The sequence below is a fragment of the Pelobates fuscus genome, chromosome 6, assembly GCF_036172605.1.
Source record: "Pelobates fuscus isolate aPelFus1 chromosome 6, aPelFus1.pri, whole genome shotgun sequence".
Lineage (NCBI taxonomy): Eukaryota > Metazoa > Chordata > Amphibia > Anura > Pelobatidae > Pelobates > Pelobates fuscus.
In genome coordinates this window covers 75,957,096-75,977,248 of record NC_086322.1, presented here as the reverse complement: position 1 = coordinate 75,977,248, position 20,153 = coordinate 75,957,096, and the positions used below count along the sequence as shown (strand labels likewise).

The following is a 20,153-nucleotide window of genomic DNA, read 5'->3' as shown; positions in this document are numbered from 1 at the left end:
AAACCTATCTATTCTTGTAGGATGTTTTATATCTTGTTTGAAAACTTGACCGGTAGTCCATTATTCACAGCTTTATTCACTAAACACTGAGTTATTATGGCCTAAATACTGACTTGCAAATTTTTGACCAACATAATTTTGAAGAAAGAACAAGCTTTTAAGTTCATATAGTACGTAATCCTAAGGCAGATTTCAAGGTTTGGGAATAATAGATTAAGCAATGGTCCCGATTCAACATCATGCCAAATGTTGCAGAACCAGACACGCTACTAATGTTCACTTATCTTCTCTTGACATCACACCTGAGATAGCAAGTAGCAGTCAAGAGCATTATGTAAAGTCAGAATAATAAGTCCATTAGTAATCCAGCAGATTTGAAGACTTGGATACATCACCCATATCCAAATGAAGTGAATGAATGAAGTCATGGTATTTGCACTGAGATGCTTTGAATGGCATTAAACCAATTTAAACAGCTATAATCTAATGGACATGAAGAGGAAGTACTATTGCTTATGGGAATTAATGCATGTATGCAAATATATAAGACATACCGTAAATAAACATTTACTATCAGACTGTTAAGGCTTTTTGTTTTTTATTAATGTTTCAATTACAAATTTGTATGTTAAAGATTAAAGCCAGTATAAAAAAAAGTGCGAATTTCACCATTTATTGTGAAATTAAACCCATCTATATATGATTTATTATTCATTAATAATAAATATCTAATGGGTATGATAACATATTGTGATTTAATAGTCCCATTGATATCATGCATTGAGCTGTGTAGGAGAGAGAATAATATTTATTATTAATAATATCTCCCAATCGCCTAAAGCAAAAATATATACGCTGCTCAGATTAATAAATCAAGATACGTTATTTATCTTCTATGAGATATATGAGACAAAATAATCAAACACGGCACGGTTCGTAAGAGTTACAGGAGTAGAGAAATCCAACTGAGAAACAAAAGACTCAGAAATCTGAAACATGAAAGTTTGAACTCGTTAATACTTAAGATATATCTCAAAAACAGTACCACTTAGAACTCTCTTTAGTCTGTACAATGCCATTTTGAAAGATTATCCTACGTTGAGTAGGTCGAATTTCACCAAATGAAACAGGAAATGATAAGTACTCTAGCCATTTAGTGTAATATCTCTAGCTTACCCCTTAAGGACCAAACTTCTGGAATAAAAGGGAATCATGACATGTCACATATGTCATGTGTCCTTAAGGGGTTAACATGCAAAGAAAAATGAATAAAGTGGAAAAGGTATGTGCAATACCTTTAAACTTTAACAGTTTGTATAACTAAGAGCAGCCAATTAGCTTACGTCGCTGTTTTGCTACACTAAGCAACAGCGATGGCTCAAAGCAAAATTCAAAAAAGAGGACCAAGCACAAAAGTGCAAACGTCACTAAATCATTTGCTAAATGCAAAGAAAACCTAAACAATGCAAATGTTTCAGACGACCAGACGTTTTCAGTGCACAAAACGTCTTCCAGGAGGAGATTGCGTACAATGAAAAAGTGCTTCTAGGCCAAGGGCTTCTTGCACTGTTAATGCTCGCTCTGCATTTATTGAATAATTTTGTGATCTTTGTACCACAGCAGCTATCATTAGAACCTGGTCTCCTTTAAGCATATTATTAGCTTAAAGGTATTATCTCAATGACTTTGTTATGCTAGAATTGAGCAGTACACACAGAAACCTTAATGAATTCACTACCGATCGAAAATTTTGAAAAGTTTCAAAATTATGAGAAGTTATTTTTCAAACTGATTTTGGGGGTAAACTAGCTGGGCCAAATGTATCGAATGTATTATTAAAGTTAAGCACGGCAAGAGAGTGGATAAGCCTTTAAGCATTGTATTCCTTAAGATTCAAGGTTATGAGAGATCCCCCTGGTGGATTTCAGTTGTAGTTGACTAACATCGGACTCATTAGTATGATAAAATAAACAAATAAGTAAATAAAAATAATTCCATATGATAAAAGAATTATCACAAAATAGTCAAGTAACACAAATTAGACTATCTTAGCCATTTAATGATTGGCTCTCTGTTCACTGTACCATTCATAAAGCAAATAAATGAAATGCAGGTTGCCAAACTGCTTAGCCTCAGGCTAACACATAAAATATAAATCTCAAGAATTTACTGACATCAAAAACTTTAAGAAAACATTATGTGACATAAACTGGACTTAACACTTAGTAACACAATGCAAGTGAAAAAATGATAGACATGCAGATAGATAGATTGATGAACTCATTGGCCTTATAGGAACAGGTAAATATAGCATACACGGGAACTTGGACAATTGTTAGCTGCAGATAAAAGGCTATAATTACCTATTTATGCCTCAATCCACAAATACTCTCCTTTCTGCAGATTTATATAGTTGCCTGAAACTGGCACTTGGGCATTGCATTGTCAAAGGGGTTTTTAAAGCAGTGAATGGTAATCATTCTCAGATTCCTTGAACAGATGCCTGCTGACTCATTTTTATTCTCATCCCCAATGACACATTACATTAGATATTGTAATTACAGGTTATGATTGTTATATGTTAATGTATAAAAATAAATACATGAATATATAATCCCCTGGGTTTGCGATTTTTTTTTGTTTTATTACAGTTGTTTTTTTTTCGTAACACAATTTATTGTGATGAACTCTCAGCTAAATTGAAAAATGTAGGCAAAGATAATATGCGTAGAAGGATACATGACGTGGCATTTATTTCCAGCTCAGCGATATAGATGTAAATTTTGAAATTATTTAGTAATAAACATAAATAAATAAGTTTGGAAAAATCAACAAACAACGTTCATGGCCAATGATAAGTCAACAAACAAATTGGTCAAGCAATATTTAACTATTGCATGACCATAATTTTGCACAGGGTTTCCAAAGTAGTCCTTCTCAGTTATATTGTTATAGTGTTTGTTCTTAGTGTATGAGGTACTAAGAACATGCTTCACGAGACACTGTAGATGGAAAAGAAAAGGTCTGCTTCGAGCTGGCTCTCATACAAACGTAACAATGTTTTACAGAATGTACAGATGACTGCAGGCTTATTTCCACCTCTATTGTTATATACCTGATCCAAAAGATACATTGTTTCATATGCCTTCAAGCTATACTGTGTTCCCAATTGCCACATCCATGCCTTTTATGTGATGATTTTGCATGTGTAGCACTATATTGAGTTTCTAATTATTTCCTAACTGAGTAGACAAACTGACTATAATGATATACTGCGATTAATAAAGTAAAACGTATTTCCCAATCAATTCAAATAAAACATAAAAACATAGACAGACAGACAGACAGGCAGACAGACAGATAGATAGATTTCCAAAAATAATGGTTTGGGATTAGTTATCACTCAGTTATATTTAAATGTAGATATGGTTGATTGGTGGCCCTTCGATGAGAACCAGAGTTTATATGACTTTATAGAGAGATCCCATACAGTGATATAACTTCATCACATGCATGTACAGTTCTCCTTTTTTACTGGAATCCTGTTTCTGACACAAAATACAGCATTGCATGAGTGATTTTTCAGAGTATGTAGCAGGAGTATGATAAAGCAGTAAGCAAACAAACGTGCTTCCCCTAAGCCATGTAAAGAATCACATGTAAATTCACATAAACTAGAAACATTAAAATATATAAGTTTTATTTTAGAACAGATGCTTATATTTTAGAAACTATTTTCCTGTGATAATCAATTATATCCACTGACCTTTATTTTTAGTTCCTTTAATTTATTTTAAAATTGCATTAAACAATTGGTACCCATTACCGAGTCAGATTCTAGCTTCTGCTTTGCTGACCATAAAATCCATTACAAGCACAGGGCTAAGATATTGAAAGCTTATTTCCCTTGTCTCGTTGAACTGAAGTATACATACAGACTACCCATTGATGAAATACATTATTTTAGAAGCGGAATTGCCCTGCCTGTCGAGGGATTTCATTCATTAATGCTATCCATTCATGTACCAGAATTATGACGAGGGTCATATACCCACACATAGCACACATAAGTGGGAGGTAGAAGTCAACAAATTGAATTTTATGCATTACATCTCTTTCTTACATGTCAAACCAGCTCGATATGTCTTGTGAATCTTTTCCCTTTGGTCCAATTAAAGGTTATAGGATGTGATGTTTCATTGGACTGTAGTGAATGCTACCCTCTTCTATTAACATGTACAAGCCTCACGCATGCATAACTGCCACCATTCTGTATACACAAAGTCTCAAACACACACCTATGGTAATGGGGTTCATGTAAGTGCTGCATTCGCCCAATCAAGTAAGGAACACAAGCGTAACTACTTTCTGTGTGGTCACAACAAATGTGTTGTTGTTGCTAAAGCTAAGCTAGGACTAACAAAATAGTAAGTCATTACTTCTGTCCAGGTTAGGTTATATCACTATGTTGTTTAGGTCAATTCACCCTTTAACCCCTTAAGGACACATGACATGTGTGACATGTCATGATTCCCTTTTATTCCAGAAGTTTGGTCCTTAAGGGGTTAAAAAAAAAAAACGTCACAAGGGGATCATCAACCATCAACTGAATGCAAACCTTTTTATAAAAATAAAAATAAGTAAATAAATATATATATATATATATCAAAAACCAAGAACGTTATGGTGGGGGAAATTGTGATTGAAAACCCCTTCCACCTGAAGTCTGTGGATAGTCAATACAATGTTAAACAAAGGTCTGCACACCAGTCAAGCCATAAAACTTGCTTTTCCCATGGAAATCACAAAGTTGCAGTGAATCAAGTCTTATGAGAGAGAGAGAGAGAGAGAGAGAGAGAGAGAGAGAGAGAGAGAGAGAGATCCCTCTTCTTTTTTGTTTTCCTTTTTAGGTATTGTCTATTGATAGCTATGGATTTTATTATATTTTGTATATTTTTTTACATATCTACATATAAATAATACAAGCCGACATTTCCTAATTCCCTGACCTTTTAGTTGTCCTCCATCAGTCCTTTCTAGATATGTACACACACATATTATATATGCACATGCATCATTTTTATATTGTTTTAGAGCTGTTTCCTACTAAAATGTCAGTAAACTGGGAAACATTGGCTTGTATTATGTATATGTAGATATGTACAAAATATACAAAATATAATAAAATCCATACCAATCAACAGACAATACTACAATGCATAGAAAGGGAAATAAAAAGATAGATAGATAGATAGATAGATAGATAGATAGATAGATAGATAGATAGATAGATAGATAGATAGATAGACTATAATTATGTGTGTACATGCATACGCCATACCATATGGCAAAAAAGATACTCACTTAGAGATTTTTTTTTACCTTTGTTTAAGCAACAATATATGTAGACTTGTAAATGGAAACAATTTTCCTGAACTCTGATATTGTGGTAACTGGGATAGATCATTTACTTAGTCTAATTACACTAATGGCAGTGAGTATCAGTTTCCACCACTGCTCCATGGGTCAGGCCCTCCTTAATTTATGTATGCATTTGCCTTTTCATTTACATTGCCTGCCTCCAAATTCAATATAGTGAGAAATGCTGACATGCATCAACTGGAGCTGCATGCACTTGAATGAAATCCAAATAAATCATTGACAGGGTATACTACTGCAGTATACTCAACATATTAAATAAGGGTCACAGGCTAGATCTATAGGTTATTGAAGGATTACATCTCAAGAACGCAAAAAGGCAGGAAGTACCAAAACGAAGGCAAACCTTAGTTAAGATTTGAGAATTGTATTCCCTGCACTCCCAGGATATCATGGCATAGATAAAACCAAATAGAGGGTGGCCCAGCAACAGCCTTAGAATATTGAGGCTTGCAGACCCTACTGTCAGAGCTAGCAGAATATCACCCTTTAAAAAAATGTGAGAATTCAACAAAGTATAAAATGCCTTAAACAAAACACCATAAACAAATGAAAGGTGCAGGCAAGTAATTGGGTCAGCCTGCTATAAACCCTTTGAAATATCAGCCTGCAAATAGAAATGCAGGCAATCTACCTGCCTTTTATACTTCTATTTGAGATAATAGCGAATGTTGCTCCTATTGAAATATAATCAAAATGGTAAATGTGTTCACCTGTTTGTGTGTGTCTCAGACTTAGAAGATGACATAAAATAAAAGAAAAACAATATTTAGCTCTTATATTGCAACAAAGCTGCTGGTCATAAATGATTTATATTAATAAATGAAAAGAAACAAAATATATATAAACAAACAGCAAAAAATGGAAAGTTCTGCTCAACTTGTCTTGGTTTATATCTATGTGTATATATATATATATATATACACACCAGAGCAAGTTGTGCCGAACTTTCTTTTTTTTTTTTTTGTTAAACATATTGCCTGGCTGAAGATTCAATGCTATGAAGAAAAATTTGCTACTTTTCCTACGTATACCATTTAGAAATCAACAATATCTACTAAAGATATGTTAAGGCTTAGGGGATTATGAACTGAACATTGAGGAGACAACTTGTTTATTTTGATTAGACAGGTCAGTTGGCACTTTACTGGCTAGTTAACTAACCCCTAAATTATGTTTGTATTGTTTGTGATAAAAGAAATGCGGTTTATATAACCAGTGATAGGGGTTTATTCACTTAACAGTTAGTAGGGATCACTTGAGAACCATATGGTAAGATTAGTGTTGAAATAGCTGAGCTAGTCCACATTTGACATTGAATTCCAATTCTAAAATGTTGTCCTTAGTTTTAAAAGCCAGTTCTCAAATCATCAAAACTCACTGTTTAGTGAATAGATCCCATAAACCTAAGAGCCAGGCTATTCAAACATATTAAATCTTAAATCGGTCACATGGGCAATACATATGAAGCAGTAAAAAAGGCTAGACAGTATTCCCAAGCAATAAATTGAAACTTTTCTTTCCCCGCAGTCTTTATGTGGCTTAAGAAAAGATGTATCACTTGATATGTATATGTATGAAATTAGAACATTTAGTTTAAGGAGAATGTATTGAATACTAAGTTAAAAAAATAAAAATATTATATATATAATAAATATATATATATCAATACTGCTATAATACTGTCATACCGTATTATAATATATTTTATAAAACACTACAGTTATTTTAGGCTAGCACATATCAACTATTACAGAATATTAAAGAATACTAAACATGCCTTTTGTCTGGCTGTTAGAATATATCAAAATTAAACGCCAGCCACACAAGCAGCTAGTGGGGTGAATGGGTTGAATTTGGGAACATTAATGCAAAAGCAATCTGCCAGGAACCACACAACATAACATTAGACAGACATTAGCCCATGCAGTGTTACAAAGATTGTGATACTCTCCAAGTTCTTAGAATGCCATATTGGAACAAAATAACATAATAAATCACTTTGGAAACATGCCCAGCTTATTTCAGAAGATTTCTGAGTAGTGTTTAGAATAATCCTTTTTTCTGCTAAGGAGGTTAGCAATACTAGCTGACAGTAACTATAGCCAGTGACAGAAATATATATATATATATATATATATATATATATATATACATATACACATACATACCATACAAACACACCAGTAGCTTTTGTGTGTATTAATATATACAATGGTGTATACACACATATATATATATATATACATACATATATATATATATATATATATATATATATACACCATTGTATATATTAATACATATATATATATACACATACATACACACAAAAGCTACTGGTGTGTTTGTATGTATGCGTGTGTGTGTGTGTATATATATATTTATATATATATATATATGTGTGTGTATTTGTGTATATATATATAAATATATATATATATATATATATATATATATATATATATATATATCACACACACACACACACACACACACACATATATCATGCATACATATGTTTATGTAGATATATACCATTGTAGCGTTTTTGTAAAGTACATTTGCAGCTTTTTTGTAACAATTTGTCCTTTTTCAGTCACTGACTATAGTTAATATAAGCTAGTATTGCTAACCTCCTCCTTAGCACCAAAATATATACATGCATGTGTAGCCAATGTTAGAACTATGTATTTATTTTGTAAAAAAAAAAAAATGCAGTATTTATATCTTGTCTATACTAGATTTTAATGGATAAAGTCAGATTGTGTTATCACATAGTATGTGTGCTGCTCTATGTTATATGTCCTAGCAATTAATGGGTGATGTAAAATTCAAATAAATTGTGTCTCCTTTAACTTGTCCCAAGCCTTGTATTGAAGCAGGCCTAGTGTTGCTATGACTACAACCACTAGCATTCACAGCCAACATTTGATGGTTAAATAGCATCATTTATACAAAGTCTCTTTCAAAAAAAGGATGCAAGTGAACTTTATTCAGCCATCAAATCTGACCTGACATTGTGATGTTTGGAGGCTGGCATAAAAATAAAGTTCTTTGGGACTTCAAACAATGTCGTGGAACATATGACTATTAGTGACATCAGCCTGTGGAGTTGTTGCAAGTCTTTGCAAACTGCCACTGTGTTTCACTGTGTTGGCTAATGCTCTGCTGAATGAATAATGAAATGGTACAGAGTTCAGCTTGGAAACATTGTGCATTAAACTGGAATCCAATTTATTTCACCTCAAAATACTGAATAAAATATGAAGTTACAGTATTAAAAAATAGGTTTGATTATTACTTTAGCAGGATATAAACATTTACTAGATTATATTAACTTCATCATATCCCTAATGTCATTAAATAACTGTTTTTTTCAGCTAGGGCCTTTTTCAAGTTTTGGGGAGGGTAAGTGGGCTGTTTAGTGTGATTTTAACCATTTACCCAAAAGATTTGACAGCACATTTTTTTTTAAAAAAAAAAGTAAAATGGTTAAAATGGCACAAACATGGTATTATTCTTAATTGTGCATATTTTGTACACCTGTGGCACCACCTCCCTTTTGGACTACCATTCCCATAATACACAGGCAATCAAATGGCTGAGTGTTATGAGAAATGCATTCCATAATAATTTGGGAAACAAGTGTTATACATCATTGCATATATTTGCTGAAAATTAATAATGCAGTGCTTGCTTATCATACGTTGTAAATGTAACTTACCTGTTTGCTGTACTTGTTATTGGTCTGACAGCTGTACTCAGAACAATGATCTGATCCAATTGAGATATTGTCTCCTGCTCCTACAAAAGTATTGGCTGGTGGTAAGTCTTGCACAGCCTGGTGTTTCTTCCCAGCAGTTGGTGATTGAGGGTGAAGCTGCACAGTGGGTAGAGGGGAGCTAGATTTGTAATGCCTGGCAAGGTCTGGGCTCCCAGGACCTCCATTCACAGTTCTGTATCTTCCCATGCTAGGGCTCTCAGATAACTTTTCATTCACACTGTCATATCTCTGCCCGTTTGGCTTTGAGGCTTCCACTGTCACTATGCTGCTGTACAATGGCTGTTTTGATTTTTTATTTTTCTTGTCTTTTTTGGGTTTCTTAGACTTGTCATGCTGTTGGGGAGTGAAAAAGTCCTCGTGGTCTTTTTTACCAGCTTCATAACCATTTTTGTTTTTGGCTCTACAGTACCTGGCCATGACCACCACTAGTATGATAAGAATGACAGTCATAATTCCAGCCACCACGCCAATAACTATGCTAAGCCTCTGCTTGCTCATTTCATAGCTCGGATCACCGGCTATGTTCTGACTTAATGGGGTGTGCAAACTTCTGGAGATTTGGGAATCGACAACAGAGGCATTGGAGACAGTTTCATTGACAAACACGTGGACCAGAGCTGTTGTAGACTGGGAGGGTTGCCCACTGTCATTGACTCCTACCACTAACCTGTGCAGACCATAGTGATTTGACGCTAGCTTTCCAACCAGAGACACCACTCCACTCGTGGGATTGATTTCAAAGAGTTTAAAGGGATTTCCTCCCACTATGCTGTAGTTCAGTTCAGAATTGACACCAGTGTCAGTATCGGTGGCCACCACAGTGGTGACGATAGTCCTAACACTACTTGAAGGTGGCAGCAAGGTGTAGGAACTATTGAGAGGCAAAGAAACTGTAGGAGCGTTGTCATTCTCATCCATGACAAAAAGGGACACAGTGGCTGTAGCAGACTTTGGAGGATCCCCACCATCCACAGCTTTGACTTTAAAGATGTACAAGCTTTGATATTCCCTGTCAAAGGACCTTGTTGAGTAAATGGTGCCCGTGTCATTTTCAATAGAAAAAATATCACCATCCTCTTCAATGAATAAACTCATCTCTGCATTCCTTCCTTTGTCAGCATCCATCACTGTCACCATCCCAACAGGGCTGTTGGGCTGCAAGTTTTCCTTCACATAAAAGTTGAACACATCCTGCATAAACTTGGGGTCATTGTCATTTTTGTCAGCCACTTGTACCACCACAGTAGCAGTCCCCTGAAGAACAGGAATACCTTTGTCAACAGCAACAACTTTGAACTCGTATCTGTCAGTCTGTTCTCTGTCTAGAATGATATTTACCGTTATATCCCCAGTGTCTGGATGAATTGAGAAGATTCCAGCCATTGAAGGGTCCAGAGAATAGGCAATTTCTGCATTTTTACCGCTGTCAGCATCACTGGCCAACACTGTGGCAACTCTTTCCCCAGGCACATTGTTTTCAGGGAAGGCTACTTCCACTATAGCTTGGCTAAAAGTTGGTGAGTTGTCGTTGGTGTCTCCCACTTTCACGATGAGGGAATTGCTGCTGGACAAACTGGGGCTTCCTGAATCCACAGCTACAATAGTAACATTGTATTCCTTTATGTTTTCATAGTCCAGTGGGGCAGAGGTGTGGAGGAAATACTTTTTCTTGTTCTGATCCCCCTCACTGTCACTAGCAGGTTTGAGTTGGAATGGCACATCTCCAACCACAGTGCAAGTGACCACACCATTTTCACCCTGATCCCTGTCTGACACCTGGACAAGGGCTATGGGGGTGTCAACTAAAACATCTTCTGCCACATTGGCCATGCCATCTTTCACTGGGATCCTGCCTATCTTCCTTATGTCTATGATGGGAACATTGTCGTTTTCATCCTTGATGTTGAGGATCACGGTGGCCTTGTCTGTCTTTGGGGGTTGTCCCCTGTCCCTTGCCATCACAGTGAACCTGAGCTGGTTGACTTCTTCTCGGTCTATCCTGTGCAGGACGCTGAGCCAACCCGAGTTCTCATCCAGCCTGAGCAGCCTCCTCACTGACTCGGTGGCAGCTCCAAACACGTACTCAATCTGCCCATTTACCCCTACATCATAGTCAGTGGCTTTCAGCTGTAGGATGGGGGTACCGGGGGCGCTGTTTTCAGCCAAGTCCGCCTCATACACACTTTTCTCGAACCTGGGGCTGTTATCATTAACATCGGTGATGAGCACCCTGAGGATGGACTGTGAAGATCGAGGTGGCTCCCCACCGTCCCTTACCCGCAGGGTCAATTCGTAGGAGTCTCGCTGCTCCCGATCCAGGGCCCCCTTCACAATGAGCTGTGGCTGCTTTTCCCCGTCCGATGTGTCGGCAACCTGCAACTCGAACACGCTGCTCCTGCCGTCCGACTCCATCCTCCTCTTGCCCGGGTAGAGGGCGCTCTCCCCGGCCTCCATGCGTCCTCCGGAGCCGATGCTCCCTCCACGCCTGCCGGAGCCGAACAGGCTCTCCCCGGCGTCCTGGATGAGTTCGTAACGTTCTATCCCATTCCTACCGAAGTCTCTGTCTGTGGCAGTGGGCAGGAGATACAAGGTCCCCACCGGCCGGTTCTCCTCCACCGTCAGGGTGAGCACGGGGGACGGGAAGGTCGGGGTGTTATCGTTGATGTCCAGGATGACCACCCTGCCCTCGAACAGCTCCACCCAGCTCTGAGAAGGTCCGATCACGGACACCTCGAAGTCTATGAAGCACTCGTTCTCGTCGAAGATCATCTGGCACTGCGGAAGCTTCTCTCGGTCTATCCGGCGCTCGGTGGTGCTCAGCTCCCCGGTCATGTTGTCTATCTTGAAGAAGTCAGATCCAGACTCCAGGCTGAAGGTCACGTCCCCGGAGCCCGTCGCTATTCCGATCTCAGAAGCCACATTCCCAATCCGGATATCGGCTGGACCTTCCTCAGCCAGCCGGTATTTGAGCAGCTGTTTGGAGGCTGCTAGAGTCAGAGACATCCTCAGCAGGAACATGCACAAACCCCAAGCAGTCCTCATGGCTCTCAGTTTACCCCCTGGCACTGTTGAAATAAGCTATAAAGGATGGCAGACTTGGACCCAGCACCAGCCAAGTTACCCTCTCATAGTCCGCAGCACCCGTGTAATCAGCAGGTTCGATGGCCACTTACTTCATCCTTGCACTTCCCGGGACAGTAAGGTCCACAGTGTGCCTAGCTCAGCTTGCAGCAGATGCCTTCAATCCCAGTGCACACAATCCGAGCTGATTTGCTGAGCACAGGACTTTTTTTTTTTTTTAATTCCACAGTTGTAAGTGAGGGAGATCCTTTTTTGGCTTTTTCGTGACAAAAAAAAAATATCAGGAGCAAAAAAAAGAAAAACACACACAAAAATACAATAGATCCCAAAGCTTATTTTCCTGAAAATCCCTTGTTAAAAAAAACCACACACAATCAGCAGTCAGTTCCAGCAATATCTGTAAAGTTCTTATAAAATTCTCAAATAAGGATTGATGGATAAAAAAAATGATTAGAAGGATGTAAGTAATTCCCAGGATTGAGGTCCACACAGAGAGCCCTCAAGTTAGTAGTCCAACCGCAGTTGGTGCTCTGCTACCTGCATTTGCACTGCATGTGTTAGCAATATGTATCTGCAGCTCTGTGAACGATTCACAAATGATATTGCAGTCTCTCCCTCTCCCTCTCTCCTCCCCCTTCCTCTTCTTGTCCCAATGCAGGTAACCAGATCTGAACTTGATCCTGCAGTTCAAAGGTTAGCAAGCAGGCTGTCTTGAGGGCGATTATTGCTTTCATTAAAATGCCAAGAGGGAGCAAGGATGCAACACGGTCCCACGTGAATGGAGAGGAGGGGAAACCCACATCCGAATGCGGTTAGCAAGCAGAAGGCATGGCCAAGATGCGTCCAAATGGTCCCCAGTCCTGCGTCTCTCCGCGGATACTCAGCACATGCTAGGGGGCTGATTACTGCATTGGAGGCAACGTTCTAAGTTCCATCCGGAGAGCTCTGCACACTGAATGGAATCCTGCGAGCTGCATGTGGAAGATGAGAGCTGTGTGTGTATGTGTGTGTGTGTGTGTGTCTGCTGAGAGCTGTTAAAGCAGCAAGTTTGGCCAAAGTGCTGGGAGCAGGGAGTCTCTCTCTCTCTCTCTCTCTCTCTCTCCTGACGCAGCAGCCCTCACGCTGATCTCAGTGATACACTCACACAAGGAAGGAGGACCAGACGTTTCACTTCACAATCCCAAACCACACACTCTGCTGCTACTGCTGCTAGCCTGCTAGTGCAGTGTAAAGTGGGACAGCTGAGAATGAAAACAGCAGCAATCCTTAATTCAATTCATATCAAGGCAGGATGACCTAACTAGTCAGCTCCAGGAGTTGATTGTTATTGCCATTCTTCTGGATCCCATTGTAGGCATGCACACGTACACACAAAGTGCTATGCATCATGAATACAACGTATGCACATAAAGCATTATATCATTATTGTACTGAACACATATTCCAAAGAGACTAAGAGAGAGAGAGAGAGAGAGAGAGAGAGAGAGAGAGAGAGAGAGAGAGAGAGAGAGAGATAGAGCTAAATGGAAGAATGTATGTGGATATAATGTGTGTGTGTGGAAGAGAAAACCACACATACCCATAGGGGATAGATAGATAGATAGATAGATAGATAGATAGATAGATAGATAGATAGATAGATAGATAGACAGACAGACAGACAGACAGAGTTACATTTAGAAATGTAATGCTATTAATGTTATAAACACACAAACACAGCATTTATGTTATGTATACATTGAAAATATTATTGATTTAGTGAACATATTCTTGGGTTCATTTCAGACCTCTATTCTCCAGGGTTGGATTATATGTCCAAAGACAAGCAAAAGAGTAACTGTAAACCAGTGAAGTATTGGATAATGTTATTTAGAGCACACTGTGGATATCTATTCCCTACACACTATAGAGCTGGGCACATGGCAGGCACCCTTCACATGCCGGGCTGCCCTTTTACTAGATAATGCCGAGTAGCTCAAATGAAACAGTGTGTGTGTGTGAGTGTGTGTGTGTGTGTTTGTAAGAGTGTGTGTGTGTGTGTGTGTGTGAGAGAGAGAGAGAGACGTTTCAGTGAATGACTGGTCAGGTGGCCAAATGCAGCGTCTCCTATCCGGGCAAGGAAGGGATGGGAAGTTTAAATGGAACATCAAAGTTGGCTTTTCGTGCATTTGTAAAAGCTGCATTGTGTCTGTTTTGTTAATGATGTTCCCTGTGTCTACCTGTCTATCCACGCTTCATTTCCAGAGAGCCAGACAGGGATTGTGTCTGAATGTGCTCCCACTTCCTATACATCCTGCATGCACTGTTTATTATGGCACTGCTAGTATGTATCCTCTTATTTTGATTTCCCGTATCCCTGATAGCCTGTGTGCCTGTAATAATGTGTATACCTGTTACCCCATTAGAGAAGCAGGGCAGTGGCAATGGTGAATGTAGGGGTTTTGCATGTTGTGAGGCAATAATGGCTATGATGGGAAATATAACTGCTTCCCAAAGCCCTGAGGTGAGTTCAGCTTCACCTCCACAGCACATTTATCCAGTCCTTTCATATATTGATCTGCACATAAGAAATCATGATGTGAGAACACCAATTGAGTCCCCTTTCCCTCAGTAGCTGCATTCTGACTGAGTGATTAAACTCACTCACCCCCCTCCCCTCCTCTGTCTGCAGCATCAGCGCTAAGCCTCCCCCGCGCATGCGCGTTCACAACCGCCGCAGTACAGAGCAGAGGAGGAGGGAAAAAAGGGAGGGGGACAGTCACTTTTACAGCGGGTTAAGTGGGATTAATACAAAACCTCCATTATATTTTTCGAGCGACTTGAACTGATCAGAATGCTGTTGTTGATCCTGTGAGCTGGGATGTTTTTTGCAGGATCTACCTCTGGTCCATGTGCTCACAGTCACTGGCTATAGAAGGGAGCACAGTGCCTTAGCCTGCAGTGCATGTGCTACAGTAAGGCCCCCCTCCCCTCTCCCTGATTGCTTTCTCTTACATACACCTACACAGGATAGAGGTCCTGCAGTTCATTAACCCCCTCCTCCCCCTCTTTATGTTTTATTAGACACACATAGCCATAATGAGTGTTATTGGATTAAACCTCAGCCTCCACCAGCACAGACCCCACTCTTACACAATGTATCAAGATTCACATATTGCCATATCCGCGTGGGATTTGGGTTCCTGCCACACTTGCGTGGGTTTGTGGTTGTTTGCCATTCCTGAGTGGGCTTGGGGTTCTTTCTACGTTGTTGTGTATTTAATCACCAGCTGCAGGGATAGACTGACTTACTTCCACTCCTAGATCAATTGAAATTAAATAACGAGGCTGTAAAGATGTAGCAATGTGATGTGCACATATCTGGGTAAAACTACATAGCCGTCAAATTAGTCAGATCTCAGATTAACAATAAGGGGGGGGGGACCTATTGTCCCCCCCCCCGGCCCCCACCCCTGAGCGGTGGGTGGGGGCCCTAAAATTAACAATAAGGGGGGACCTATTGTCCCCCCCCGGCACCCACCCCTGAGCGGTGGGTGGGGGCCCTAAAATTAACAATAAGGGTGGGGACCTATTGTCCCCCCCGGCCCCCACCCCTGAGCGGTGGGTGGGGGCCCTAAAATTAACAATAAGGGGGGGACCTATTGTCCCCCCCCGGCCCCCACCCCTGAGCGGTGGGTGGGGGCCCTAAAATTAACAATAAGTGGGGGGACCTGTTGTCCCCCCCCCCAGGCCCCCACCCCTGAGCGGTGGGTGGGGGCCCTAAAATTAACAATAAGGGTGGGGACCTATTGTCCCCCCCACGGCCCCCACCCCTGAGCGGTGGGTGGGGGCCCTAAAATTAACAATAAGGGGGGGACCTATTGTCCCCCCCGGCCCCCACCCCTGAGCGGTGGGTGGGGGCCCTAAAATTAACAATAAGGGTGGGGACCTATTGTCCCCCCCGGCCCACACCCCTGAGCGGTGGGTGGGGGCCCTAAAATTAACAATAAGGGGGGGACCTATTGTCCCCCCCCCGGCCCCCACCCCTGAGCGGTGGGTGGGGGCCCTAAAATTAACAATAAGTGGGGGGACCTATTGTCCCCCCCCCCAGGCCCCCACCCCTGAGCGGTGGGTGGGGGCCCTAAAATTAACAATAAGGGTGGGGACCTATTGTCCCCCCCACGGCCCCCACCCCTGAGCGGTGGGTGGGGGCCCAAAAATTAACAATAAGGGGGGGGACCTATTGTCCCCCCCCCCAGGCCCCCACCCCTGAGCGGTGGGTGGGGGCCCTAAAATTAACAATAAGGGTGGGGACCTATTGTCCCCCCCCGGCCCCCACCCCTGAGCGGTGGGTGGGGGCCCTAAAATTAACAATAAGGGGGGGACCTATTGTCCCCCCCGGCCCCCACCCCTGAGCGGTGGGTGGGGGCCCTAAAATTAACAATAAGGGGGGGGACCTATTGTGTCCCCCCGGCCCCCACCCCTGAGCGGTGGGTTGGGGCCCTAAATACAAAGGGAGGGGGGGTGCCCTTGTTAACCCTTCCCCCGACCTTTAACTAAAACCCTGTAAAAAAAAAATTGATAAAAAAACTTACCATTTGATGTTTTCTTTCTTCTACAATCTTCTTTTTTCAGCCCCAAAAAAGGCCAAAAAAAAAACCAAACCCATAATAACCGACGCAATTAAAAAAAAAACAAAAAAAAACGACCGCACAAAAAAATAATCCATCTTCTCCCATGGAGGGCTCCGCGCAGACTGAGCTCTGCAAGGCGGGGGAAGGCTTATAAAGCCTTGCCAGGCCCTGCAATTAGGCTAAGAACACTCTGATTGGCTGGTTTAAGCCAATCAGAGTACTCTTTGTAATTTTACACAGTGTGGGAAAATTCCAAAGAACTTTCCCACGCGTGTAAAATGACACAGAGCACTGTTATTGGATGGCTTGAAATCCACGCAATCACAGTGCTCTGTGTCATTTTACACAGCGTGGGAAAATTGATCTTTCCCACGCTGTGTAAAATGACACAGAGCACTGTGATTGGATGGATTTCAAGCCATCCAATCACAGTGCTCTGTGTCATTTTACACGCGTGGGAAAGTTCTTTGGAGTTTTCCCACGCTGTGTAAAATGACAAAGAGCACTCTGATTGGCTTAAACCAGCCAATCAGAGTGTTCTTAGCCTAATAGCAGGGCGTGGCAAGGCTTTATAAGCCTTCCCCCGCCCTGCAGAGCTCAGTCTGCGCGGAGCCCTCCATGGGTGAAGATGGATTATTTTTTTGTGCGGTCGGTTTTTTTTTTTTTTTTTTTTTTTTTTTTAATTGCGTCGGTTATTATGGTTTTTTATTTGGCCTTTTTTTGGGGCTGAAAAAAGAAGATTGTAAAAGAAAGAAAACATCAAATGGTAATTTGTTTTTATCTATTTTTTTTTACAGGGTTTTAGTTAAAGGTCCCCCCTCATTATTTTTAGGGTGAGGGGGGTAGGTAGGTAGATCATTTTTTTTAGGGCCCCCACCCACCGCTCAGGGGTGGGGGCTGGGGGGGGGACAATAGGTCCCCCCCTTATTGCTAATTTTAGGGCCCCCACCCACCGCTCAGGGGTGGGGGCCGGGGGGGACAATAGGTCCCCCCCCCTTATTGTTAATTTTAGGGCCCCCACCCACCGCTCAGGGGTGGGGGCCGGGGGGGGGACAATAGGTCCCCCCCCTTATTGTTAATTTTAGGGCCCCCACCCACCGCTCAGGGGTGGGGGCTGGGGGGGGGACAATAGGTCCCCCCTAATTGTTATTTTTAGGGCCCCCACCGCCGCTCAGGGGTGGGGGCCGGGGGGGGACAATAGGTCCCCCCCTAACTTTTATTTGTAGGGCCCCCACCCGCCGCTCAGGGGTGGGGGCCGGAGGGGACAATAGGTCCCCCCCTTATTGTTCATTTTAGGGCCCCCAACCGCCGCTCAGGGGTGGGGGCCGGGGGGGACAATAGGTCCCCCTCTTATTGTGATTTTTAGGTCCCCCACACCTTTTTTTTTTTTTTTTTTTTTTTTTAACAGTGAGCAGCCACAGGCTGCTCACTGTTTAATAGACATGCCCATACTCGCGGTATTGCGAGTAGGGGCACAATTTACTAATACTAAGTAATTTTTACTTAGTATTAGTAAATTAATAGGGGGCGGACCGAACATCGCATATGTTCGCCCGCCGTGGCGAACGCGAACACGCTAAGTTCGCCGGGAACTATTCGCCGGCGAACAGTTCGGTACATCACTACAGATCTGTAATCCAGATAGCCATAGTCACTAACTCTAGTAATAAGGTACATCAGAGGGTCTCTCTGTGAGCTAAGTACATGGGACTGATTTCAGTGCAGTTTATTGCAGTTGTTTCTTCACACGAAATAAAAGAAACTATAAACCACTAGTTTTCTCTGGTATAGGGAGGTCTGTGGGTAATTCTTAACCAATAGATTGCTGATAAATGTGTGTGTGTGTGTAGTATACACACACACACAAAAAAAAAAAAAAAAAACATACATACACTCCACCTCCCACCCATTTGGATTTTGCATATTGCAAAGTGTTGCACAATAGTGGTTTCTTTTACGTGTGTAAACTGACAAGCCTCCCAAATAATTACACAAGACGTCAGACATCCTGCTTTACCTCTTCCCAGTGAATAGCAATTTAGCCCTTACTCCCTGGCACACGAAGGGTTACTATTTTCAGAACCTTCAATCCAGTAGTGCATATTAATCTGGGAGATGTGTTGTGCAATAGCAGGTATCTTTCTGCTGTTTGCTCTCTCTGTCTCGGGTGAGTGTAAACTACATGTTATTTTGCGATTTGTGCTAATTCATTAACACAGGGGCATGTCAACAAGCATGCATTATAATCAAGTATGTGGAACAGAATCCTGTCTTTGATGTATTGTATTGTAAAGCAAAAGGGCATCACCATCCTTATCTGTCTGGGACAGAAAAATGTCCAGAAGTTGTGGAAAAAAGGGATTGCATTTGTTAGCAACCGCGGTAAGGCTCAGAGCATTCCATTCTTTCTGTTATCTGGCTAATAAACAGCACTGAAGCTGCGAACAAGTGAAATCAATAATGTATATTAGAAACATATCCCCCCTTCTTCAGTTCTGTACAGTTCAGGAGGTCACCCTTAGGCAGAATGGAAAAAAAAGCTACATGATAAACAATGTATCACTGGCATCTGCAGTGCCACAGGGTACCTCTAGGTAAGCAAGGGTTATGTGATCTTATCTATTTATATTGCTGTTTGTGAAACACCCAGGTTTACGCAAGAACGGACATTCCACAAACCGTTTACAACAACTCCCATCATCTTAAGGCAGATTTGGAAACCTAAGGTTTTGGAAGCTGCAATATTCAAATTGCTGCCTTGTGATAGGACTAATCTCAGATTATTAATTTAGAGCTGCAGTCCACACTGGATATTATCTTAGGATGTTAAATAGTGTTTACCCTTTCATTGCCAAATGACAACCATCCTCAATTCTTCTATAGCAATAATTGCTAACCTTTATCTCTCCAGCTCTTGTGAATTACATTTACAATGAGCAATTGGCTGGCTCAGCATCATGAGAAATGTAATCCCAAAAGCCAGATAGTTTTATTATTATTACTGAATTAAAACAGACTGTACAGGGGAAAGTGAGATTGTCTACAATGTATCATTCGGTTGTTTTTGTAAAATGTTTCAGTGACGGATAACAGTTAACAGTCTGGAGGAACTTGCAATGTGAATGCCCAAATTCCAGCGTTTTACATTCTCTGGTGGCAGTTGAATCTGTCCTTCACACTGACTGGGTTGCTTTTCTTACTCAGTTAAGGTAACCCCTCTCTCCAGGCGTGGG

General features: G+C 41.1%; 1 protein-coding gene across 5 annotated transcripts in view; it reads right to left on the bottom strand.

Annotated features, from left to right (window-relative positions):
- The window catches only part of PCDH7 (protocadherin 7), a 673,255-nt gene extending 659,834 nt beyond the window's left edge, over nt 1-13,421 (bottom strand). For 3 of the 5 annotated variants that reach the window (XM_063457857.1, XM_063457855.1, XM_063457859.1), the window contains exon 1: nt 9,167-13,421. In XM_063457857.1, coding sequence (XP_063313927.1) covers nt 9,167-12,268 — 3,102 coding nt within the window. In that variant the 5' untranslated portion in view covers nt 12,269-13,421. The remainder of the gene's footprint in view (nt 1-9,166) is intronic. The other 2 variants (XM_063457860.1, XM_063457858.1) reach the window with 1 other exon arrangement.
- Nucleotides 13,422-20,153: the final 6,732 nt, after the last annotated feature.